Source organism: Zeus faber (assembly GCF_960531495.2).
Source record: "Zeus faber genome assembly, chromosome: 18".
Taxonomy (NCBI): Eukaryota; Metazoa; Chordata; class Actinopteri; order Zeiformes; family Zeidae; genus Zeus; species Zeus faber.
Genome location: NC_137210.1, coordinates 8,221,640 through 8,248,695, shown reverse-complemented (window position 1 = coordinate 8,248,695; position 27,056 = coordinate 8,221,640). Strand labels below are relative to the sequence as shown.

General features: G+C 43.8%; 1 protein-coding gene across 1 annotated transcript in view; it reads left to right on the top strand.

The window, feature by feature from the left end:
• The first annotated feature begins 288 nt into the window (after positions 1-288).
• Positions 289-27,056, top strand: part of rab3gap1 (RAB3 GTPase activating protein subunit 1) — a 47,816-nt gene continuing 21,048 nt past the window's right edge. The window contains exons 1-17 of the mRNA XM_080019688.1: positions 289-336; positions 437-492; positions 4,069-4,147; positions 4,256-4,388; positions 4,992-5,070; positions 6,341-6,460; positions 8,765-8,930; positions 9,373-9,472; positions 10,389-10,470; positions 10,688-10,756; positions 11,918-11,991; positions 12,573-12,665; positions 14,913-15,082; positions 16,146-16,253; positions 16,697-16,869; positions 20,790-20,844; positions 24,377-24,757. Coding sequence (XP_079875814.1) covers positions 319-336; positions 437-492; positions 4,069-4,147; positions 4,256-4,388; positions 4,992-5,070; positions 6,341-6,460; positions 8,765-8,930; positions 9,373-9,472; positions 10,389-10,470; positions 10,688-10,756; positions 11,918-11,991; positions 12,573-12,665; positions 14,913-15,082; positions 16,146-16,253; positions 16,697-16,869; positions 20,790-20,844; positions 24,377-24,757 — 1,956 coding nt within the window. The 5' untranslated portion in view covers positions 289-318. The remainder of the gene's footprint in view (positions 337-436; positions 493-4,068; positions 4,148-4,255; positions 4,389-4,991; positions 5,071-6,340; positions 6,461-8,764; positions 8,931-9,372; positions 9,473-10,388; positions 10,471-10,687; positions 10,757-11,917; positions 11,992-12,572; positions 12,666-14,912; positions 15,083-16,145; positions 16,254-16,696; positions 16,870-20,789; positions 20,845-24,376; positions 24,758-27,056) is intronic.

Sequence of the window (27,056 nt, the reverse complement as noted above, 5' to 3'; positions counted from 1 at the left end):
CGGCCGCTGCGGGTTATTCCCGCCGAAATCGAGCTACAAAGTGGAACCCAAGAGTTGTTAAATCTGCTCAATGACAAAATGTAAATGTAAATGTAAATGTAAATGTAAATGTAAATGTAAATGTAAATGTAAATGTAAACGTAAACGTAAACGTCAAACACGACGTGGAGATTTTAATCCCCAACAGAAACGGTCGCGGTTCCCGTCTCTCCGACGTCCCTCGAACGCCGCACTCTTGACAGCGTGATGGTGACGTCGCCGGACTCCCACAATGCACCGCAGCGCGGTCCGGGGACGGAAAGTAAACAGGGTTCCGTGATGGCCGCGGACAGTGACGTGAGTACCGTGGCTACTAGCGCAGCTTTGCGAGTAAGCATGCCCGACGTTCCGCAACAACCGCAGGCACTTCCAACGTTTTCTTCTAATGTCCTTTCAGCCCGAGTCGGAGGTGTTTGAGATCACGGATTTCACCACCGCGTCGGAATGGGAGAGGTAGGCTAGCCACGTCTTGTCATATCGTGGTTTCCTCGCTTCGGGGATAGGTGACACTCGAGCGATGATAATATAAGATAAAATACATGATAAACATCTTTAAAACCACTCAGATATTTCATATAATACCTGCAGAGACTTACATGAAAGCACGTATTTTGCAACGCTATGTATTATGTATGCTGCATTCTGTATATGCATAAATATTGCATCATTTACAGTGGCTTATTATCTATCTGTCTATCTGTCTGTCTGTCTGTCTATCTATCTATCTATCTATCTATCTATCTATCTATCTATCTATCTATCTATCTATCTATCTATCTATCTGTCTATCTATCTATCTGTCTGTCTGTCTGTCTAATTATCTATCTATCTGTCTTTCTATTTATCTATCTGTCTGTCTATCTGTCTATCTATTTATCTATCTGTCTGTCTGTCTATCTATCTATCTATCTATCTATCTATCTATCTATCTATCTATCTATTTATCTATCTCTCTGTCTATCATTCTATCTAGCTATCCATGTATAGTAGGTAAACAAACAAGAAACAAACAACATCATTTCTATCTATTGAGTGTCTCTATGCTAACACTGTTATGTACAAGCAGTCATGTCCTGAGACCTTTTTTTTTTTTGTGGGCAATAGCTCAAATTAAAATGTATTCATCCTAGATAATTAGATAATTCCTAATAATATATGATTAGATCTAAGAAAATGAAGTAAATATATGCATTGCCATCTATCTATAGTCTGGTGAGATAATATTTCAGCATGAAAGAAAATGTGGCATTACAGTAATGACAGTAGTCCTAATTAATGACCACTCGGATTGCCTCGCTGACATATCCACGTGAATGAAGGATTACCATCTTCAGCTAAACCTGGCAAAAACTGAACTGTTGGTCTTCCCCGGCCAAACAAGGCATTTATCACAACATTGATATCAAAATTGACTCTTCATCTCTTGCTCCTGCCAAGGCTGCGAGGAATCTAGGTGTCATTATCGATGACCAACTGACATTCTCGGACCATGTTGGCGCCGTCTCTCGGTCGTGCCGCTTCGCACTATTCAACATCCGAAAAGTCAGGCCGTACCTGACCTGATATGCCACTCAACTGCTGGTACAAACCTTGGTGGTGTCCCATCTCGACTACTGCAACGCTCTCTTAACAGGCTTGCCGGCTTGTGCAGTGAAGCCACTGCAGATGAGTGCGACTGGTGCTCAACCAGCCAAAGAGGACACACGTTACTCCGCTGCTCATCGAGCTCCACTGGTTACCTGTAGTCGCTCGCATCAAGTTCAAGTCTCTGATGCTGGCCTACAGAGTGATTGTTGGGAATGCTCCCACCTACTTAAATGCTCTTGTAAGAGCACGTTACCCCCCGGATGCTGCGTTCATCAAATGAGCGTCGCCGGGCTCTGCCGGCTGCATAACCACGGCAATCCAGGCTATTCTCATATGTAGTTCCACGTTGGTGGAACGAGCTGCCAAAAACCACCAGAGCAAGGGTCTCCCTCTCTGTCTTTAAGAAGCACTTGAAGACCCAGCTCTTCAGAGAGCACCTCCTCTCCTAACCTACAATTACTTAGCACTACCTAGCAGTATTTATTGTTACACTAATGTTTCTGTTGCAATGTAGCTTGAATGTTATTCTCCCTTGTGAGTCGCTTTGGATAAAAGTGTCTGCTAAATGACTAAATGTAAATGTAATGACAACAATAAATATAGCTGCAGGCAGCAATACGCAGGGTCCAGGGGAAGTCGTCCTTCGTTAAAGTTCAATGGATGAGTGTGCTCTCTGTTCCAGTGTGTGTTGTGACTGCAGGAGTTTGTTTTCTTCTGGCCTGGTTACAGTGTAATTCTATGATCGGGCGGTGTCTGCGGCTGTGGGACGGTCTCCTATGTCCAAACTAATGGCGGTTATCATTCTGAAGTACGGCTACATGATTATGGCTAAAAGGATAATCACAATTATTTTAGTCAGTGTTGTGATCATGATTATTTATTATGATTATTAATCCATTATGGGGAACATAATTATTTCATGACACTTTGTAAGTCAACAGAAAACTGCCTTCAAAATTGTAATTTATTTAATAAACCTATAAATAAATGAATAAATCAACTAAGGTACGTGGTTTTATCTGACTGACAATTTTAGAGGATATCTAATGAAATCGATTGTGTGTGTGTGTGTGTGTGTGTGTGTGTGTGTGTGTGTGTGTGTGTGTGTGTGTGTGTGTGTGTGTGTGTGTGTGTGTGTGTGTGTGTGTGTGTGTGTGTGTCTGTGTGTAGTGGCCTACACTAAAACACAAAAAGAATGAAAATATTTAAAAACACATACACATCAGATATATGTTCCCTGTATTATGTTATTTCTTATGGTTATTGTTACCAGTAATTGTAATTCGGGAAGTTTCTATACGTTGAAATCTCTAGAATGTCTATAAATTCTGTCAGTGGTGTTATTGGGTTTTTAATTTTGTAGAACTTATTCGGGTGCGTGTCAGTTGTCCTTAGAAATGTATATATTTATGACGTTTAATACACTGCGCTTTGTTTAATCCAATTGTCTTCTGGTAATACTTTACCTCCATTTTTTCAAACATGATAAAGGTTAATAGTAATAAAATTATACCTTCGCTTTGTAACTTTGTGTTATTAAGAGTTTGTATGTTATATTCCTTTAGTTAAAGTCCAATCCTGACTAGATCTGCAGGATGCACAGATTATTTACTTTGCCATACATGGATAATTGCAATCAGACAAAAAACAATGGCAAATTTGACTAAGCTGAGAGTCCAATCGGTGAGGAGACCGATCGGAGCTGAGAATGCCGCCTGCCGGAGCCGCCTGTGGTACCTCGACTTACGACTGTAATTCGTTCTATAAGAACGGTCGTATGTTAAAACAGTCGTATGTCGAAGCAATCTTTCCCATATACACCACGCTGATATTTTTCTATGATTTCCTTCTTAGTTTCAATGGGAATCATTGCCTTTTTCTTTTTCCATCATCCTTCTTCTTAGGACTCATCATGAAGGGTGAAAATAAACAAAATACACAGCACAAACACAGTAAATATGAAAAAAATATCGATAAGCCACAAACTACGTGCACACATGATGTAGGTCGCCCGCTGACTGACTGCTGACTGACTGCTGACTGACTGCTGACTGACTGCTGCCTGGCCGGCGACGCGCCAACTGCACATTTCCACGGTTGTATCTTAGAGCAGTTGGTCGCAAGTCGATACAATTTTTCGCGACTATCGCTACTTGTATCTTGGATTAGTCGTAAGTAGATGCACTTGTAAGTCGAGGTACCACTGTAGTAGTAAAACTGGAAGTACCGCTCGTGATAATATGACCGCCAAGAAAATTAACTGGGCTAAAGGAAATGTTCAAGCTTCTGGAGAGGAGGGTATATAACAGTAACTGGTAGATATTTTGCCAGACTTGGACTAACCTCTCAATCCCCATCCCTCCTTCCACCTCTTCTTCGATATGATACTGCATGTCCAGCTGCTGCTCCGTGGCAGAACGTAAACATCTGATTCCATGGCAGGTTTGTGTCCAGAGTGGAGGAGGTGTTAAATGACTGGAAGCTGATCGGAAGCTCTGCAGGCAAAGCGTCCCCAGAGAAGGTAAACAATCATCTCTCAAAACGCCATCTTCTGCTGCCGGCCAGATGCCCTACGACCATACGACCTTACACATTCTTTTTTTTTTTTTTATCCCTTTTTGTTACTCAGGGCGAGTACACTAGTGGCATCTGGGAGGAGAAGTCCCAGGACATAAACTTTGCAGACTTTAAGTTCTCCATCACACACCACTACCTGAAGCAGGAGTCAGAGAAGGGTGATGAGAAGGAGGAACCCGAAGAAGGTAATGTTTTATTTTTATTAAAATTTTTGTTTTCTGCCAGGTGGAAAGGTCTGGGGTGTACAGTAGAGCTCTAGATTATTTTTATAAAACATGTTTTGGGTAACTGTGTTACTTTTGTGTAACTGTATTAATTTTCAGGTTCATAGTGCTGTGAGGTTTATTGTATATTTTACTATTTCCCCAGATATTGTCATTTTCAAATTTTACATTTGTATTATATTGTTCATAAGTATTAGTGCCTAGTGTTCTCTGATGTGAGCTGTTGCTGTCTGTCTGTCTGTCTGTCTGTCCGTCTGTCCGTCTGTCTGTCTGTCTGTCTGTCTGTCTGTCTGTCTGTCTGTCTGTCTGTCCAGTATCTAAGACGTATAATGTCGTCAGTATTTTCCATATACTGTACGTGAGCTCAATTGAATTTGTTTATGATGACTCCAGTGCTCCTTGACAGTCGGTCAGGATTGTCTTGTTTCTAAACAGTTCATGGTCTATGTGGTACACCACACCTCAGAACCATGTCTCGCATGTCTTCCAACGATGAGGATAAGCCTAAATTAAATGGATAGAAATGTGTCATCCATCCCTGACCCGAGTCTGCTCTGTTTCCAGATGCCTTTCCCTTGGCAATGCAGGATCTTCTGTGTATGAACAACGATTTTCCTCCTCGCGCTCACTGCCTGGTCCGATGGTGAGTTCACTCACAATGAAAGACGAAAACAACTTGAAATATTCCTACTCATTTCCAACCATTTTGATCACATCAGGGTCCTACTGAATGAGTTCAATGGCAATGAATTGAATGTGATGGCTCGAGCACAAAGATTTTAGATAGCTTTTTAAGGTATATGTCTACAGGGTTCTTACCAGGACCTTGAAGTGCTTTAATTTCGTCCTTAGAAATGTAAGTATTTGAATACCTTGAAAATAGCCCCCTTTTTTTTTGTTATTCAAATTGTAACGTAATAAAACATTTTCAGAATCGCGTTGAAGACATCGATTATTATTACGGAAATGTCAATTTCATCCAGCATGGTTGGAAATAGGCACTTATAATAGTAGTTGACAATGAGATTAATACTTGATATAGATATATCATATACAGTATACCATGTACTAATATATATACAGTAATAGACAATGAGACTAAGATCATATACTGTATATACTTGCTTTTAAAATGTAATATACAGTGTGTGTATGTTGTTTCCATCGTTTTTTGTTTGAGTGGAATTGTCATAGTGTGAATACGTGTTCAGACGGCTGTTCTCTACACGCGGAAATCCTTCATTGGTGGTTTAGTTTTGCTGTGGACAAATGGACATATTGAGAATTTCGGGAGATCTTTTTGCTTATAGGAATGGACACATAAATAACATAAATACTTGCATTGTTGATGGTAACTACAACCCGGGATGTCATGGGATAATGGGATTTCAAAAGAATAAGTTAAACCACTATATCTCTCCACCGAACAAGCTAAAAAGTGCAGACATAAGCCCAGAATAAATACAGATAGATAGATGGGTAGGCAGAAAAAAAACCAAACAAAAGAATAAATATGAAAAAGACCAGAGAAATACAAGGTCATAATGAAAAAAAACCCCCGAAATATACAGTCCTATACAATAACTTATGACATAAACAGTGATGTAGGAAGATGAATGTACAATAAACCTGTTTTTTTTTAGATTCCGACTAGAGCTGTAAGAGAAGAGGGTTTGCTTTCGTTTCATAAGTAATTCATTCATATGAGTTGTTGTTCATTTAGTAACCGTCTGCAAAAGAGGGGTTATTTTGTAGTGACCTTAACTGATCAACCACAGCTTTGGAAGAACGACAGTTGTGACGTTTGACCAACTGACCTGAATTTGCTCCTTGATGTTGGTTTCGGGTCATCACTCTGTGGGCCGACCTTCTGACTGCTCATCACTCACTTTCCCGCCGCTTTGCCGTGGCAGGTTCGGGGTGCGAGAGTTTCTGGTCATCTCCCCGGGGACAAACTGCGAGGCCATCATCAGCGAGTCCAAGTGCAACTTGCTCCTCAGCTCCATCTCCATCTCTCTGGCCAACAGTGGCTGGTAAGTCGGCAGCACGTCGGGATAAGTGTGGCGAAGTGCAAAAACTCGTATGTCGAGTAATCGGCGGGCGGTGCGAGCGAATAATCGATTGTTCGGATCTGCCGACGGGATCAGAAATGAACACCTACCAAGTGCCTTATACGGTAGTTTTTCCGATTGAACTGGTAAAACCACCGAAGCGACTGTGTGGCATTAGGAATTAGAGGCCTACAAATTCTTCCCGAGATTAGACGAAAAAACATTTTGCCCTCATGAACGAATAATCAAATGATCGTTTAATCGAGTAGTCAAATCATCAAATATTACCTTTTCTCTTTTGAGTGTTTTTCCAGTAGAATTCTTTGCTGTTTTTGAGGATTATCATCCGAAAATGGTCTGTCGTTATTGTTTGTTGTAATAGTCCTCTGCTGGTCATTTCTGTGTCCATAGGCATTACCAACTCTAATGGTTGTGCCGACCTTACCGAGTACATTTTTGTCCCATTTTTTATGTTTCAGGCAGACATTACTGCACAGCCTATCCCGTGTTCACAAAGTTAAACTCATCCATCTCTGCAACTTGTTTTGGCTGTTCCGTGGTGTTATTGCGGAACCGAAGTTGTCATCAAAGAAAGCGCGTCTATTTGCGTCCTCGTTGAATGGATGCAGTGAATCCCAATCCCGCGCTTGTTCCCCCCCCCCAAAAAAAAGGACCACACCTGAGCTCGGCTTTCCCCTGTTTTTGTGGCAACTCAGAGGGAAAAGCAATAAAAATCAGTCTGCAGGTGGTATTTCTGGTGTCAACAGCCACAGCAAGTCTTCTTATCGCTGCAAACTAATTTGCAATTGCAAAATAACTTGCTCTGTTCTCTCCACTTTCCACAAACTCCTTATGGATATAGTAGAAATTGAAGAAAGCTACATATCTCCATGCTTGATCCCAGTTAGTTTTAGACTGCTGCAAAACTAATTTTAACCCAATAAAGAGCTGCCTATGCTTGGCTGGGTTGAGTGTGGTTCGGGTCACCTGATCAATTTGGACCATTATTAAATATCTTTCTTTAGAGTAACTAAATGGTGAGCTTGGAATTCCTACCCAATCAATCAAATAGTTTTTGTCAACAGAAATGGTCAGAATCTGCCCGAAGGTTTTTGTCAAACGAAGGTGTTGAAATATCTCCATTGCAATGTTTTGCTGCCTTGTAGTCGCTGCCAAGTTACGGTTGCTTCTGCCGGGTAGATTATCAAACCAACACCTCAGAGCTAGGCAACAGTATCCATGGTAACATCCTGAGGAGGGGTAACCGCATTTATGGCAACATTCCAACCGTTTTCAGCTGTAGTGACTGTAACATTCCACCATTGTGAAACTGTATCCACGATAATATCATACCGTGAGGGAGGTTAGACATATTTGTGGTACTGACCGTCTACTAGGGGACGGTCTGTGGCACTGTGGTCTTTCATTTGGCAACAGGATCATTGTGGAAATAAATGAATATTACACAAGCTTTCAGGAATTGTTTTGACACTTGTGTACCATACTGTAAAATAGGTATCCTAAATAAGATAACCTTATCTTCAGCCCAAATCCTTTTTTTTCTTCTTTTTTGTTCAAAACAAAGCTTCCAGCGATTTGAAAGCCAACAGCAATCTGTGAGCAACACTGTGTTTTTTTTTTTTTTTCCTCCTGCAGACTTCTTAACACAAAGCTGCCTTTTCTTAAAAATAGAAAAATGGTGGGCGGGTAGAACACTTGCCGTGGCAATGGATTGCATTGGGTCATTTGGTATCCATGGCAACTGGATATCTGGCAGCATCAGCTCCGTGGTGGTGAGGGCTGGGTTACCTGTACCCCCCCCCTGTCCCCCTGTCCCCCGCTGCTCCCTGGCACCGTGCTTTACAATGGGGCGTCACACTGTAGATGGATGCGTGCTCTGCCAGAACCGATCAGCTATGAATACGCACGTGTGAGGTTACTGATATTTGTGGAATATTTGACCCCAAAAAATCCCCTTCAAAATCTGTTATTATCTACTATCTATTATATTTTATGTAAGATTCAATAGCGGAAGAGCTAATCTAATTCAGAGTTTCAGAGGTTCGGAGTACTCACATTTTGACTTGCAGCTCATCGAGCGCCCACCAGGTGTCACTGTGTAGCTTCTGTAGAACAGGCGGTGAACAGGTGGGGCAAAAACGCCCCTGCAGGTGACATTACCCCAGTAGCATCCAGCGGAACAACCTGAGACCAGCCAAAACGACCTTTTTTTTTTTATTAATTCCCCCCATCATCCGCTGCCCTTTGCCCCCTTCCTGCCCGCAGTCAGGTGCCGATGTTCGTGCAGATCCAGCAGAAGTGGAGGCGGATGTACGCCGGGGAGTGCCAGGGCCCCGGCGTGCGCACCGACTTCGAGATGGTGCACCTCCGCAAGGTGCCCAGCCAGTACAACCACCTGTCTGGCCTGCTCGACATCTTCAAGTCCAAGATAGTGAGTATTGCCCCATCAAAGCCACATACCGCATTTCGCAAGAAAAATAAAAATTGTTTGCATTGAGCGGCCGCGTTCTTATTTTTATTATTTTAATTTTTTCCTCTCTCTTCCACCGTCTGTTTTTTTGTTTGTTTGTTTTTCTCACTTTCCATTGGAAGGCTAAAATCAGATTCCTGCTGTCACTGCATTTTGAGATGGCGCCGTCGGCTGTAATAGTGTTTACATGGCGGTGCCTGGGACATAGAATCCCGAGACCCCCAGGCCACGGTTATCTTTATCTGCCCGTGCCCCCATTTTTCTTCTTGTCAATAATTTTTTTTTTTTTTTGCCCGCACGCGCGCACGCACACACACACACACACACACACACACACACACACAAATCCCTTTCTCCTCTCTCCGTCTCTCAATCTCCCCTGCTCCTCTTTTGTTTTCAACAGGGCTGTCCCCTGACCCCTCTGCCCCCCATCAACATTGCCATCCGCTTCACTTACGTCCTCCAGGACTGGCAGCAGTACTCCTGGCCTCAGCAGCCTCCAGGTAAAACAAGCCATTATACACCTGCAGAGGCCCTCCCATTGACTGACCCGCTAGTCACACAACGAGAAAACCGCAGAGGGTTTTTTTTTTTTTTTTTTTTCCCAAGCCCTCGCCATCTACCCAACATTCGCTCCAGCTAGTGTGTATGTTTGCGGCAGAAGCGGTGTGTTTAGGTTCCACATCCGGAGGTGGAAAGCAAACGCTTAAATGTGGTAGCGGAGGGGACACGGGAGAGGGAGGTCCGGAGCCGGGGAGAGGCGGCGGGGTCCAGCGAGCAATAAAAATAGCGTTCCCGTGCTCCGTGAACCCAAACTTCCTTTCTTTTTCCCCTCCCGCGCGTATCGCCTGGCCATGCGGAGGACGCTGATATAATCCACTCGCCCAGCTCTCTCAATTCACTCGTGTGTTCTCACCGGCGATAAGCGCCCGCTCTCCCTCGTGGGTTTAGCCAAGCAAAGAGACGCTCGAGTTTTCTAAGTGGTTCGGGAGAAGGCGGAGAATGCAAAGGAGGTCAAATAATTTTATATAAATATATAGATATTTTTCTTCTTTATTATTATTATTTTTTCACAAGCCGGTACCGTGTGCGTGGTTTCCGGCTCCATCTATTGGGTCGGAGAGGAACGCTAGTGGGCGGAAAACTGTGGGTGGGTCAGTTTTTATCTTTCAAAAAAAATAAAAATTTAAAAGAGAAACAAAGGAGAGACCGTGGGCCGCCGGTTCACCCCGTGTTGATTTTCATACCGCGAGTGTGCCCGCCCGGAAGACACAAAATGTGCTTCAGTGGGAGTTGCTCGTTTATTGCCTTTTTATTAAAAAAAAAAAAAAAAAAAAAGTCCTTTTTGCTGTAAATCATTCTAAGCTGAGCCCACGTGAAGATAACGAGCGCGGGTGCGTTCCATGTTTGTTCTGGCAGACTTCGACGCGCTCCTCGGCGGCGAGGTTGGAGGGGTGGAGTTCGGCAAGCTCCCGTTCGGCGCCTGCGAGGACCCAATCAGGTGGAGTTCGACCATAGCCATGACGACGACTGCGCATGCCTCATTTCTTTTACTTTTTAATTTAATTTTTTTTTTTTTATCTCATTATCCTCCCGAATGTGTTCTCACAGGTTTCAGCGTTGCTTCTGCACGGGACATCATTATGACAAAAAAAAAAAGATAATGTCTGAGTCAATTACTGTGCACCAAATTGAATTCCATTTCTTGTTTCTGGCAGCGAGCTGCACCTCGCCACCACTTGGCCGCACCTGACAGAAGGCATTGTCGTCGATAACGACGTGTACTCGTGAGTGTGGATTTCACCACTTTGAAACACGTTTTGATGCCCATCAAGAAAAGCCACTTAATTAAATATCTTGTGATTCTGGTGTATTTTTTTTTCTTTTATTAATTAAAATGAAATGCACCCCTCCATGACAGCTGTAGAAAATAGAAACTAGGTTTATTTATTAATTTGGTAATTAGACAGGGACCGGATGTCGGCGTAGGCGTAGTATTTTCCCAGTTTTTTTTATTTACATTTTTTATTCCGTCTAATTTTAACAGCGACGCAGAACAAGCGACGAGCCAGGTGCCGCGCCGTCGCTGCCGACGCCCGGAAACAATTTCTCCGCGGCCCTGCGACGGCGCGATAGCTGGGGGGGGTCGTTACCCTTATTAATTTTTCCGATGTGCCAGACGGTGTAGGTGGGCGAGAGGTGGGCGAGAGCAGAGCGGGGGATGCGAGTTAAAGGAGCGAGGGAGGGGGAGCGAGGGAGGTTTTTTTTTTTTTTAGTTTTTTTTTTATTTACAAGCACCTCATCTCCGGCCGCTCCGACTGCATTAGAGCCGTCGACCCGGTTCACGCTGCGTGATTTTCTGCTTTTCTGCTCCGCCGATGAAACGCTCAGTGAGCGTGTGAGTTATTATATTATAATACCGTGTTTGCCCTCCTCCTCCGTTTATGACTCCGCTGTCCCGCCTTCAGAGACGTTTATATTTCTTATTTTTTCCAGAGATTTATTTGCTTGTAATTTACAAGTGCAAGTAAAAAAAAAAAAAAAAAAAAGAAAGACACAAGTGCAACTTTGAAGATCAAATCTGCACCTCAAAAGGAGACCAGCTCATAAAGGAGCTCATCCAACCATGAGACAAGAGCCCCCCCGACGTGAGATCAGAAAGCTATTTAGACGTGGCAACACAATAAACAGAGGCGTTTTTCCCCTCGTCTGAAAAAACGGTAGTCGGGCTCGACGGGAATGGCTTCACAACCATCACCACGCTCGCTTTTATCCAGTTTTTTAGCCCCGCATTAGGCGATGATACGAGGTGCTCTCGGTGAACTCGTCTTTACCGGCTTTGATTGGGGTGCGGTCGAAATTCAGCCCGTGTGTGCCGTAACCTTGGCGGTATCGCGAGCGTAGGTGAGGAGGATCTGACCATATGTGCTCTCTGTGTGACCTGGCAGCGATCTGGACCCGCTCCAAGCCCCGCACTGGTCCGTCCGAGTCAGGAAAGCTGAAAACCCTCAGTGCTTATTAGGTAAGACCTGGCTCTGCGTCCTTGGATCTATACGGGTCGGACGTACACGGTGTTGAAATCTGTTTTTTTTAAGACATATTTATGCTCTTTTTTTTTTTTCTTGCTCTCCCATAAATGAATTGGAATTTAGTCACTTTTATTTGCCCGTTAAGCACAAACAAACACCACTACCCTGTCCTCTCTGAAATAAATGGAACGGAACGGCGCTCCGTATCGCCTCGTATAGTGAAATACGATAGCTCTGACCAAAACCGCCCCATGAAAAATGTCTTCGGTGTATCCCTCGCCTCCCGGGCGGGCGCTGTAATGAAGCCCGCTTCACATCGAACGCGTAATCGTGTCCGACAGCCGGCTCACCCCCTCGACTGTCTCACCCCTCCCCAAACGTAGAAACACAAAATTTTCGATGCATCCCGGAGCCTCGATTGGACTGATTGGTTGTCTTCTCGTTCGTTATGTAACGTGTCGAGACGGGAATCCGCATGGTTGAGACGCACAAGGGGAAGAACCAGATTGCTGCTAAAGTCCTAAAACCGTATACCTTTTAATGACGTTTAACTCCACTTCCCTTTCCCACGCAGGCGACTTCTTGAACGAGTTCTTCAAGCTGTGCTGCAGGAAGGAGTCCACCGAGGAGCTGCTGGGCAGAGGATTGGTGGAGGACGAGGGCAAAGGTCAGCGTTCTGCCTCCTCTAGGGTTTGAGTACGGTCGTTTTCAATACGGTCACCGGAAAACTGCTGTGAAGAGTGAAAAACCGTCGACGAATGAAGCGCTAGGGCCGGGTCGAGAGAAATCCATACTCCGTTATCATAACAATTTTGTTTTTGCTTCATTTTACCGAATCAATTTGAAAATGTTGATGTGACATTTTTTATTTGGAGATAATGCTTAATTTAAATACCAACAGAGTCACAAATGAAGTGAATAATTATTGAATTTCTGTATTAGACTTGAATTTGTTCCGTGAAATATTTTTTGTCGTGCATGTCAGATGGTAATACAGAAAAGTTGTGTGTGTGTATAAAATGTCAATATATCGATGTACTGTAGAACCGTAGTGTAAGCCATCTCATCAATATCGGATTGAATTTGTATTGAGTTGAACCGTGAGCCTTTGGAACAGAGTTTCATCAAATCGTGAGATCCTGCCCAATGCCCAGCCCTATTAAACACATAATAATAATAAATAAGAAATAAAAAATAAATGAAAAATAAGCAGTATGACATTATTTAAGTTGTTACTCAAAATAAGTAATGGATAAAAAAAAATAAAAATCGAAATGCAAAATATAAAAATATATATTTCCATAAATTGGAAAATATAGCAAAACCAACAAAGACATGGTACCTTTCTTAACAGGCGTAACAACGGAGAGAATAAAAAAACAAATGTAATGGAAAATAAACATAGCAACAAAACCGCAAATGGATTCAACTCCAAGACGGGAGTGTAAAACGACGCAGTTTTAAACAAAATGCCACGGCATCTTGAAAAACAACAGCATGTGAAACTGTCCCCGGAGACGAGGTAGAAAATGTCCTCATTAGATGCTTAAAAACTCAGAAGGAAGGTTAACTTTCTACCCAGCGACGTACATTTTCAACGGACGCATCTTTTTGTTCAACTTAATACAAGGAGCCTCTGTTTTCAAAACACTGGTCGGTCGCACTTAAAAAGTATGGGTGTAATTACCGTTTCAATTAAACTTTGTTATGGAGCAGCGCTCCTAAGCCCAAATGTTAACTGGCGGGTATTTCCCCCAGTCATCACGTGAAGGGACATTTGCGCATGAGTCCAACAGCAATCCGTTATAAGAAAGAACAACAGAGGCTACAGGCTGCACCGCATAATCCTATATATCACCGATAGAAGTTACGCAGCAACCAATACAGTTGTTCCTACAGCCGTTGATACAGCAGCAACAAACCCAATCACAAAAACTTAACCAAATCATGTTTTTCATATTATGCATCGTCCCGGTGTTAAAACAGAGGCCTCTTTTTATGATCAACTGGAATGATCACCAGGAGAATCTACAGAACATTTGAGTGAGGGCGTCCGTAATGAATCCAAGCTGTGCGAGTGTGACATTTGCAAACGCACCGTATAGAGATAATGACAGAGGAATAACGTCTGCGGCGGTGCCGGTCCGTTTGGCTGGGGAGTTCCCGATGCACAATGAATTCATTATGCTGCCGTTCTGCTTCAGCGTTAAAGCCGTCGTGACGGGTGGAGTGACCAGAGCTGGCGTAGAAACGGCCGCTGTCGCCTCACAACAAGTCTCTTTCATATTCACTGCTCTCTTCTGGAAACGCGGCCCAAGCCGACTCAGCTATCAGCAGATCGCTTCGACTGTCTGAACTTAAATCTGGACTAACATTTATATAGGCAGCGGAACAAGCTTCAGTAAATGTGTTTTATAAAAAAAATAAAATAAAAAAAATGTTTTGTTTTTTTCTTCTCTGTCTTCAAAGACGCAGCTCAAAAACTTCGGGGCCCCTTTATGTTTGTCTGGCGCTATAAACATGTTTGTTTATCCATGCATGTGAGAGCAGCATATGCTCTTCTCAGCGTCAACCCCACTTACTGGTGGATGGTAATTTCCCGGCTTTGTGTGACGGCTAATGGTAGACTGCAAAAATAGTATAGTGCCATTAAGGCGGAGGAGCTGAACCCAATACCCCAGGGCCAGACAGCGGGTTCTCGCTTCGGAGCTCTTTCCCATTGATTTCCAGCCAATAACAATCCGATATTATTGGGCATTTACCGCTTCACACAATCCAATGCAGAAGGTGTTGGTTAACGTATAATGTGTTATGTGGCCAAACGTCTACACGGTACTTTACTCGACAGCAGCCATCGCGGCGCGGTGTTCTCGTATTACGATTGCCAGTGAGCCGGTGTGTGCTGTCGCTGCAGAGAACAGCGACATCAGCAGCGCACTGTCCAAGCTGACGGAGCCGGCGGCCGTGCCCATCTCCAAGCTGTCCGTGTCCAACATGGTGCACAGTGCCCGCAAGCGCATCCGGCGCCACCGCCGCGTCGACGAGTCGCCGCTCAGCAACGACATGCTCAACTCCATCCTCCTGGTGGGTGGACCCAGTCGTCATCACGATCTGATTTTTCAACTTGCGCAGAGTCTTGTTTGGTCATTTTTCATATACGAGGAATGTGTCGGGGTGAGGATGGGTGCATCGCTGTACAGACAAGCAGCATAATAGCAAAAAATATGTACAACAGTAAAACAGTAGCTAAATAAAAGAACAAAAATAGCCAGATATACAAAAAATAGATAAATAAAAGGACAAATATAGATAAATACACTTAACAGAATATACAAAATGTGATTCTGTATATTATGCTAAGTTAAACTTAAGGCTATGGCAAGAGCTAAGTTACTATTTACAGCAGTATAATTAGTAGTAGTATAATAGTAATACGATTGCTAGTATGGTTGTGGCTATAAATTATAAATATAGATGGATATACTGTACAGGATGAACACATATAAAGTAATACTGGCATTGAGAACATGAGTATGAGTAGATATGGATTATTACTATATTTTTACTACTATGTTACAATGTCTACAGTGTTATTTGAATATATTCCACAGTTTTTGTCTGTGGAATAGTCTGTCATGTCAGTCTGTCTTCTAGTGTCGCCCATTTAAAAAAATGCACATACACAGTTCTGCTGACCCCCCCTACACACACACACACACATATATAAAGCTGAAGGCTCTGAGGCCATCTGACATCGGGGTTTGGCAGCTGGGCCCCGGTGGTGCTGCGGAGCAGCTGACGCAGCACTCGGGGGCCGGTGCCACCGGGGCCCCCGGCTTTCGGGAAGACTGACCAGCCTTTTAATCAGCCCGGGTGGTTCCACGCTGTGAATAAAACATCACTGCTCAAAACCAGAGCCTGAGCTTCCCGTTACCGCTGTTGTTTGTAAGCCGGACTGAAAGGGTCGGGGGGGGTGTTTTATCCTTTTTTTGGAGGCGGAACGGCGTCTCGCAGAGTTAAGAGCCCATGTCTCGACAGGGAAGCTTCGTTTATATCTGTATTAAAATCTTTTTTTTTCACTGTGTGTGTGTGCGTGTGCGTGTGCGTGTGCGTGTGTGTGTGTGTGTGTGTGTGTGTTTCCTTCCAGTATCTCTTCCCAGACGCCGCCGTGGAGAAGTCGTCCGACAACAGCAACGGCAGGGCCGCGCAGTCAAACGCAGGCGGCAGGAGCGAGCCGGATAAAGACTCTGACTACGTGCGTCCGCCCTCTTAGCACGCTCCCCTGCACCACGCGGCGCGGCTCCTTAACGGAGCGTCATTTTTTTTGGAGGGGGGTTGAGATTTCGTTAAATGGACGCTAAATCCATTTAATTTGTGCCGTTACCAAATTCTAATGCAGAACGCCTCACTCCAAACAGAAAAATAACGTTCTATGCTTTAGCATTTTCATGGCAGATCAAACTAAAAATGAAGCTTTCCCCGTTGACAATTTCGGCAATTTGTGGAATTACATTTAAGCCAATAAAGTCAAACAAAGTCTCTCGCAGCGTTTTATTAACACTTTTCTCTGTCGCTCTCAAATCCTAAATGTTGTGTTGTTTTTGTCATTGATCTATGTCCGTGACAAACGGTCCTTCAAGGTGCGTTTCAGGGAGCCAACTAAACATATGAAACGACCCCCTCCCTTTCTGCTTCCAGAACCTGTACAACCAGCTGAAGTCGGCGCCCAGCGACAGCCTCACCTACCGCCTGGCGCTGTGCGTGTGTCTGGTCAACTTCTACCACGGCGGCGTCCGGGCTGTGGCCCACCTCTGGCAGGAGTTCGTCCTGGAGATGCGGTACCGCTGGGAGAACAACTACCTCATCTACGGGTAGGAGACACCTCCAAATCGTATTTCGATCCCATCAAATTGTGTCGACTGAACCGTGAAAGGACAAGTCTGGTGTTTTTTAACCGAAGCCAGTCTCTCAATCCTGGATCAAAACGGCCTCGGGTGTCGGACAAAAACGACCTCGGATGAAACGGCCTGTATAAACATTCGCAAAAATCGTGCCCGTCTGACCAGGTGTCCTGGCTCGAGGCCTATGGTCCGTGCCTGGCACCCGCGGCCCGGGTTCTGCACCTGCGGGTGTGTCTTATGCCTGCACTTGGGATTGGGTTGTATGTGTGCGCTTCGGGAGTGCAAGGTCCCCTCGCGCTCACCGAGAGAGTTTTATGCTTTGGGGGCTGTGTGTGGGTGGTGTTCCGCGGGCTCCTGGCTTCTGTCTTCTGTGGCTCCAGGGCGGGGTGCTCAGGGCTTTCCTGAGCTTGTGGGGTGTTTGTACGGCTGCGGGACTCGGGTGGTTGCGGGGCCTTTTCCTCTGCTTGGAGGCGCTTCAAAATTATTCCAACCCCATTCACCAGAACTAACAGGGAAAAGTCCTGTGCACTCACCGGTGGACGCACACACACACACACACACGCACACACACCCCAAACACCCTCCTGGTTGCATACCTCTCCTTTCCTCCCTCATTTACTGCAAGTTCAAGTTCAAGAGATTATTTGTCACATACATACATTGCAGTAGCTATCACAGGAAGAGGCCTCGTGCCAAACTGCTGTTCCAATTTTCCTGGACCTATTTCTGTTTTGTCAATGTATGTTTCTATGTTTATGTTTTTCCATGTACATGTTGTTCGTTTCTGTATTTATTTGTCTCACCCATGGTAATTCTTCCTTCTTGGAGAAGTATTGATGATTAGTTGTTGATAGACCAAAACCTAAGACCATGATAAGATCGTTCTCCAAAGAGGAGGATTGGTGGCTGTTCTGTGTAAAAAAAGCTGTGCTCTTGTCATGCCACAGGTCGTCCACAGGACAGAGTTTTTGCAGCAGTTCTTGATGATTAAAGAATGAATAAAAAGTGGCATTGCAGGTTGAGAAGTAGGACTCCATTTGCAGACTAACTCTGTCCTAGATGCAATGAAACAAATACTCTGTGTTCTATGTCCAGCATGCTGACAGCACAGGTAAAAAAAAAAATATATATATATAATAATAATTGTGTGTGTGTGTGTGTGTGTGTGTGTGTGTGTGTGTGTGTGTGTGTGTGTGTGTGTGTGTGTGTGTGTGTGTGTGTGTGTGTGTGTGTGTGTGTGTGTGTGTGTCTATATATATATATGTCTGTATATATACAGACGTGGACAAATTTGTTGGTACCCCCTGGTACAGCTCATTGAAACTGCTTCATTCCTCCTGAAAAGTGATGATTAAAAGCAATTTTCTCGTGTATACCTGCATGGCTTTGGAATGTCATAGAGTAAAGCAAAGAAACTGTGAAAATAGATAAATTATTGCTAAAGAGATCAATTATATTCTAAAATGGCCTGGACAAATTTGTTGGTACTCTTCGACAAACTCTTCGAAAAAGGAAGAACCCACAATTTTCTCAGAAATAACTTGAAACTCACAAAAGTAATTGACAACCATCGAAGTCAGACTTTGCTTTTGATTTTTGATCCAACAGAATATTTTACATGTGAATGAAATGAAAATGGCATGGCATTTTGTTGTACAACCTTTAGAGGCAATCACTGCAATCAAGCAAATTCTGTAGCTCTCAGTGAGGCTTCTGCACCGGCCCACAGGTAGTTTGGCCCACTCACCCTGAGCAAAGTGCTCCAGCTGGCTCAGGTTTGAAGGGTCCCCTCTCCATACTGCTTGTTTCAGCTATTTCCATAGATGTTTGATAGGATTCAGGATAGGATTAGGGCTCATAGAAGGCCACTTCAATGTTTTGTTCTTATTCATTCTAAGGTGCTTTTAGCTGTGTTTTGGGTCATTATCTTGTTGGAGGACCCATGACCTGCGACTGAGACCTGCGACTTTCTGACACCGGGCAGTACGTTTCGCTCCAGAATGCCTTGATAGTCTTGAGATTTCATTGTGCCCTGCACAGATTCAAGGCGCCCTGTGCCAGACGCAGCAAAGCAGCCCCAAAACATAACCGAGCCTCCTCCATGTTTTACATTAGGTATGGTGTTATTTTCCTTGAAAGCTTCATTTTTTCGTCTGTGAACATAGAGCTGATGTGACTTGCCAAAAAGCTCCAGTATTGACTCATCTGTCCAAAGGACATTCTCCCAGAAGCATTGTGGCTTGTCAATATGCAATTTAGCAAATTCCAGTCTGGCTTTTTTATGTTTTTCTTTCAAAAGTGGAGTCTTCCTGGGTCTTCTGCCATGGAGCCAACTGTCACTCAAAAAGTGACGGATGGTGCCATCAGACACTGATGTACTTTGACCTTGGAGTTCAGCTTGTACCTCTTTGGAAGTTGTCTTTGGTTTTTTTTTTTCTACTATTCGCACTATCCTTCTGTTCAATCTGGGGTCGATTTTCCTCTTGCGACCGCGTCCAGGGAGGTTGGCTACAGTCCCATGGAACTTAAACTTCTTAATAATATTTGTAACTGTAGTCACAGGAACATCAAGCTGCTTGGAGATGGTCTTATAGCCTTTACCTTAAACATGTCTATAATTTTATTTCTAATCTCCTCAACCAACTCTCTCCTTTGCTTTCTCTGGTCCATGTTCAGTGTGGTGCACATGATGATACCAAACAGCAGAGTAACTCCATTTAAATAGGTGGAATGACTGATTATAAGATTCAAGACGTGTCCAATCCACCAATTAAAGAAAACAGTTAGTTTGAAATATCACTATAATCCAATGAGTTATAATATTTTCTAAGGGGTACCAACACATCTGTCCCGGCCATTTCAGAATATAATTGATCTCTTTAACAATATTTTAACTATTTTCACAGTTTCTTTGCTTTTCTCTATGACATACCAAAGGCATGCAGGTATATATGAGAAAATAAATTTCATCACTTTTCATCAGGAATGAAGCATTGTTTCAATGAGCTGTAAGGATGCCAACAAATGTGTCCACGTCTGTGTATCTGTATATATATATATATATATATATATATATATATATATATATATATATATATATATATATATATATATATATATATATATATATATATATATATATATATATATATACACACACACACACACACACACACACACACACACACACACACACACATAGGTCCTGGAATTCTTTGAGAAAAAAAATGATAAATATATATATATATATATATATATCTCAGGATAGTTAGGCCTATATATGCTATGCCTATATATGCATCACCAAAAATATGATAAACAGCACTTTTAAACTACGCTTCCCTTGAAATTATGTAGTTTGGTGGATAGATCCTCCAATGGGAGTCTGTGGTCAATTTTTTCTCTGTGCCTTATTTTTACACTGAAACTTTTGACTATTGTCCTAGATTTATACAAAATAGTGTTAATGCTACTGTTTTTGCTATGGTAACCTTTTTAATAAAAACAAAACCTGTGACCTAAAATGTACACCCAGGTTGACTCCCAATGATCGGAAAACTACGTTCCAGAAACCAGCTGAATTTTACTTTTAATCAAGACATCTCTTTTGTCTGCATTCCACCTCGCCTCATCGGCTCAGAGCGCTTGTAGCGTTCGCTATGGAGGAGGGATGAGTTTGGAAAAAAAAGAAAAGAGAAAAAGACAATTCATCTACAGCCGTTCCCCGCAGCGAGTTTTTGGGATTACGACAACGCTAAGCCTATTCCTCCTCGTTGGTCTTAAGAACAAGACAAAAAGCACAAGACTGGCACGGAGGCGAATTACACTCCTCCTCAGCACAGAGCTCTCATCTTTCTCCTACCCCCCTGCCTTGTGTTTTGGATCCCTAGACTGGCTGGCGGACCCCCAGACCTCCGTTGTTGTCTCATGCATCAGAAACTACAGGTGACCACACACACACACACACACACACACACACACACACACACACACACACACACACACACACACACACACACACACACACACACACACACACACCGTAGTGTAGTAACACAAGCCTTTGTTTCCTAACAGCAGGGTCCTTACCAGGTACGTGAGGTACTTGAAGTGCTTGAATTTCGTCATCAACAATGTAGGTCCTGGAATACCTTGAAAATTGCCCTTTTTGTGCTGTAGTGCTTGAAAAGGCCTTGAGAAAAACCACCATCATTGAAAATCGGTTATATTCCCCTGGTCTTGATATTCAAATCGTAACATTTCCAGAATCACGTTTACGACATAAATAGAAGATGACAATGAGCTTAATAATAATAATAATAATTAAAAAGATATATATATATATATATATATATATATATATATATATATATTTTTTTTTTTTAAATTATATATATTATAACTTATATAAATAATAGACAATGAGACTGAGATTATATTATATTGTAATAATAAGATCACATTGAAAGTTGATTACATATATTTTGCGTGACGTTCTGGAAAATGAAAAAATTGTGGTTGAAAAAGTACTTGAAAGTCCTTGAATTTCATTTTCTAATGCCAGAATGAACCCTGTAGTAGGCTTTGTCAGCCTACATGCTCACTAGCATGAACAATAAACTGCACAATTAAAGCTTGTGCCAAAGCCAGTTTGTTAGCTCAAAAGAATGTATTTATTTTTCTTCCAAAAGAAGGTCTTAAGATGGATTAGAATGGGTGGTTTACTTGTTCCAGAGACTGAAAATATATATATATTTTTTGTTTGTTTTTTTTCCTTGTCATTTAATATCCCCCATTGTGGTTTAGCTCAGGGGCCGTCCAATTTTCAACAAAAAAAAACAAAACAAATTAACTCAAGATTACTTCCGAGTCCCGCGAGGTACGGAAGCTGATAAGGATGAGTGGGGACGGGACGGGCGTCAAATGGCGTGCGGCGTTGCGTAACAGATGCGGCGATGCGGCGGTGAGGTGGTGGTGGTGGTGGGGGTGGGATCAATGTTCTCCCACGTGCAATTATGCTGTCAACGGGGGGGAATTGAGTTCTTGGCGTTAATAAATACCAAAATATTTCAGGTAAACAGTGACGGTTTGAATTATCTGGTGTTCAGTCACAGGACTTGTTGACGCTCCCTCACCCCATGACTGTTAGGGACCGAAATAACTCACGGAAAAGTGCGGAAACAAAGCTGTTGCACCGAGTTAATGTATTACTGCTGATTTGTTTGCTATTAATGTACAAGCGCAAGCCATCCGTAATTTACGAAAAGGTTAGACAGTGTAGTAATAATAATAACAATGATAATAATAATACAATGTGTGCAGGCGCGGCGTCTCCGCATTATTTCGTTTAATTAGGTGTCCTGTCATGTAGAGTCGCGGTTATGAGGTTGTTAGTTAAGTCCGCTGGAGCTCTTTAATTTGTAATTAGTTTCGGCTAAGCCGAGTGTTCTTTGAAGGAAAACAAGGTTTCTATCAAGTCATGGTGTCGGGAGGCGAACTCTTTTTGTATCTCCGGCTCAGAGTTTCCTTGGACATTGTTTCCTTTCGTTGTTGTTGTTATACTTCTGAATCACCTTTATGACGGGAGACTCTTAGGGCAGTGGTGCTCAACCTTTTTCACAACAAGGAGCCGCAAATTTTATACAGATTCGGCCTCGCACCCCGTTTGATAACAATTAGTCTCTGGGACCCAGATCTGAGATTTCTATGGTTGGATATGATTTAGTTCAAATTTCCACACCCATTTATACTGTACTGTAGTTATGGAACTATTGATCACTATTGATCATTTTGCATGGGACCCCGGGAACTCCTTCCGAACCCCATGTCGGGAACCACTGAAAATTCACAGAAATTTTATCAAATTTAGCATTTAACACTTCCATTTCCATATCTATCTCCTTTGCCCTATGCCTCCTTCTCTATTTACACACACACACACACACACACACACACCCACACGTGCGTGAGCTCGTGTCAGTTATGGCCGAGCTATGTGGCTGACAAATCGGGAATTACGAAGCACAAGTCCTGCCATGTCTCTGCGCCAGCTGATTAGACTCATTAGCCGTACCGCCGGGTCGCGCTAATTTGGCGAGTCCAGATGGTTTTGGTCGGAATGCAGTGTTGGACGCACGTTCTGGTCCACCTCTGCCGTTCTGTCGGACGAGCAAAGGCGCCGGCGCGCCGCCCGAACGGTTTGCCGACCGCGCCGAACACATTCCCTCTAGCGTCGGCGGCAAGACCACGAACATAACAGCACATACAGTAGACACCAAAAACTGAATAAGAAGAGTACCTCAGCCAATGCTTCCAGCACTTACAGTGCTCATACAACGACCCCATTTTAGCACCAACATTTTGGCCCTGCGTTTAAGAAGGAAAAAGAATGAATTTGTTGTAATTTCATGAATTTGTTATAATAATGTAATAACAGACAAAAATTGCTGTGTTCAGTCATATGAATCACACTTTAGTGCATGAGAACATGTCACTCCCAGACATGTTTATTACAATATGCGTTGGTATTACCTGCGTATTACCTGCGTATTATATGCGTTGCTATCTCTCCCTTCCTATTTCTTGCTCAACATCTGTCTCTCCCTTTCTCTTCGCTTTCTCTTTTTCTCCCCCTCCTTTTCCCGTTTTGTCGAGAACCCTTACTGATATATCGGTTTGGCCGATATATCGGCCATGATTTGGCTTTTTTGACCACATCAGGATGAGCAGTAATGCAGGCGATGTGTGCAGATTTCTAAGGGTATAAGTATAATAAACAAAAAACAATGATTATTTATCCTGTCCTTGTCCGTTTCACACTTTCTTTTATGCTACTCACCAAAATAAGCGGAGAAAGTTAAATGCTCTCAAATATAAAAACTTTATCAAATTCAAAGTTTTTCAAACTGATTAGAACATTTTGCATCGGTCAAAACATGGGTAATTGGTGGCTAGGACTCTTCAAAATCGGGATGGGACCCAAAAATCCGGCATCGATCGGGCTCTATTTTTTTCCTTCATCGCCCTCATTTTCTCATTCTCTGCCATTTCCCCCCCCCCATTCACCTGGCACTGCGTTGTTTTTATCGCCGCCGCCTTTGTTCCCGGTAATTAAGTGCCAGGCCAGCTGGCTGCGAGTTAGCTGCGTTACAAGAGCAGAGTCTCCCTGAGAGTGGATCCATTCTCCTGCGAGGGTGAATAATGGCTCGGAAAGAAAAGCAATTTTGCACGGCCAAGAATGATAAAGAGCCCGTTGGATTTTGTGTTCCTACTCTACATATGCGCACACCGAAAGCCCTTCAGGTTCACGCCCGCCAAACTGGGAGCGGCGTCTTCAAGCAAACGTACGGCTTAATACGCAGATGAGCGCGCACACACTGGACATAACTTCAAAGAGTGTTTTACACCAACGCTTGGCATGTCCGCCGCACCTCCCTTGAGAACAATCCAGAGTCTCTCTCTCCTCCTCGGTCTTCAGATGCTCAACTGCTGCATCGAGAGGAAGCGGGCGAGGGACGAGGCACGAAAGGCGGCGGACGGGGGCCGGGAGCGGGAGCGCAAGGTGTCGGGGAGCTGTGAGAACGGCCGCCCCGGGGGGTCCGAGGGCGCCGGGGCGGCGGCGGCGGCGGACTCGGCCAGAGAGGCGTCGCCGGGAAAGTCGTGGGACTCGTGGAGCGACAGCGAGGACGAGTTCTTCGAGTGCCTGAGTGACCAGGAGGAGGTGAAGGAGGAGGTGGGGGAGGCCAAGGAGGCGTCCCCCGCCGCCGGGAGGGCCAGGCCCCCAGAAGGCCGACTGCACCCCCACGGCACCATGACCCTGCTGGGCTCCAGCGAGCCCCTGTACATCCCCGTCACGCAGGTCAGAGTCTATACACACACACACACACACACACACACACACACACACACACACACTAGCGTCTCCGTTATCTGGTAATACCGTTTTTTTTTACCGGGAAAATCTGTTGAAGTCCGACATATTTAGATGTCTCCAGTCTTAATGTCTGGTGAAAATATTTTCCTCACAATTTGAATTAATGCTGGGTTATAAATCCATAACGAAAATGATCATGATATTTTTTTCCTCCATGTCCAAATAACATAGGTTCGATAATTTCGATAAATTCTTCTGCAGGTTTTTTGCTTTATAGAAGCGTTAGGCGAGTGGCAGAGAAAAGCCAATCAGTGTGGATGATCTAAAGCTGACCTTTCACCTCTAGCCAATTTGGTTTCTCTGTGTAGAAAGAAGCCCCTCCCCCTCGCTGGTGGGCAGGGTGTCTTTGTAAACACAGCGCCAGTGGAGGCGGAGTGGCAGTGATCATTTTGATGTAGGCCTACTTGCCATACATATTCTGTTTTTAATTTTATTTAAGTGAAATGTGAATTAAAGCAGCTGCACTCGTTACTTATTGTCGACAATCAATATAGAACACCCTCGATAGCAGCGTCTGTCTTGTTGGTTGCCATTGTTGTTCGTGCTCCTTGGTTCCAGGCGGTGCACAGCTTGACAAGGTTTCACAACCTTATGTCATTTTTTGTTTGTTTGCAAATAGTTTTTTTACTCTGTTTTTATTTTATCTGAGAATTTGTAGACCTGAAGCTGAACGAAATTCTTTGTGTTTATGTGTTGCCCCAACGAACGTAGGCTAGCGTAATATTTATTTATTTACTTATTTTTAAAATAGCGTTATGCATGTGCATCTATTGACGGGACTTTATTATTTGGAATATAATGTATAAGCAAAAAGTAGACTACTTATATATATAAAAATATATATCATAAATCTACATGCCTTGATGAGGTCTTTCTTAATATTAATATTTGCCCGGAATTTCTCCCATTTGTCCGGGACATTGAAATCTCCCAGGGCACTCTCTCTCTCTCTCGCTCTCCCTCAGTCACTCACAGAGAACGCCAATGATCCCACAAAGTCAAAGACAAGGTTTTCTGATCTAATTTTGAAAGATTTTTAAATATTTAATGTATAAAATATCACCTTTGTTTGAATTCTCAGGGGCACCGAGAACACACAGTATGTTCACTCGTTCCAGCATGGGCGGTAATATTAATAAAAAAAAAATAAGAAATTCTATTTGAGTCCCAGTCTGCCAGCCCACCCCCCCCACGCCAAGGTTAATGAAGCCTGTCGCTGTACATATCTGCTTCTGCGCCTTTTTAATCCGCTCGGATTCCCTGCCCAACGCTCCTGATCATTATAACAGGTCAGCCATACATCACGGCGAACGAAAAGGGAAAAAAAAAGAAAAGGGGCCAGTGTTTCGACAAAGCGCGAGCCACAAAGTTCAATTCCGTGCATCATCGTAACCCGATCCCAGGTAGAACTTTACTTACTTATTATTCACGCTCGGACCAATTTACCATCACGCTCCACGCTAATAATAAATCACCACGGCGTAATTCTCCTAATTGGCTCGAGGGGGCGGGAGGGGGGGCGGGTGGGTGGGGGCGAGAGAGAGGGAGAGAGGGAGAGAGGGAGAGAGGGAGAGAGGGAGAGAGGGAGAGAGAGAGAGAGAGAGAGAGAGAGAGAGAGAGAGAGAGAGAGAGAGAGAGAGAGAGAGAGAGAGAGAGAGAGAGAGAGAGAGAGAGAGAGACTGCTCCATAATGGAGCGATGGCTCCGGCGTCGGCAGCTCTGAGGTGCTGCCGGGGAGGCGCTCAGCTGAGTTGGCTGCGAGCGAGGCCTGGAGAGATTTGTGGATCCTCTTCCACCTCATCAATTATAGACGGGGGCTGAATAGTCGGGGCTAATGAATGCGCGCGCACAAAAAAGGCTGACCCTGCTCAATAATTAACAGTGGGAGAGGTGAGCAGACCGAGACCACAGTATCGTTATCGTTATCCACCACGCACACACAGACGCACACACACACACACACACACGCACACACACACACACACACACACACACACCCACACCCTTGTTCAGTGGTGGTGTTCTGTGTATGAGACGATGAAGGAGGAGAATGAAGAAGTGAGGAAAAACAGTAAAGGAAGAGTGTGCGTGTGTGCGGTGTGTGTGTGTGTGTGTGAGATGTAGAATTGTGAACAAATAAACATTACAGCCAGGATACATTTTTGCCTACACATAACTACCTGCATATCTCACGTCAGGTGGATTTGCTCCATTTCCGTGTTTAA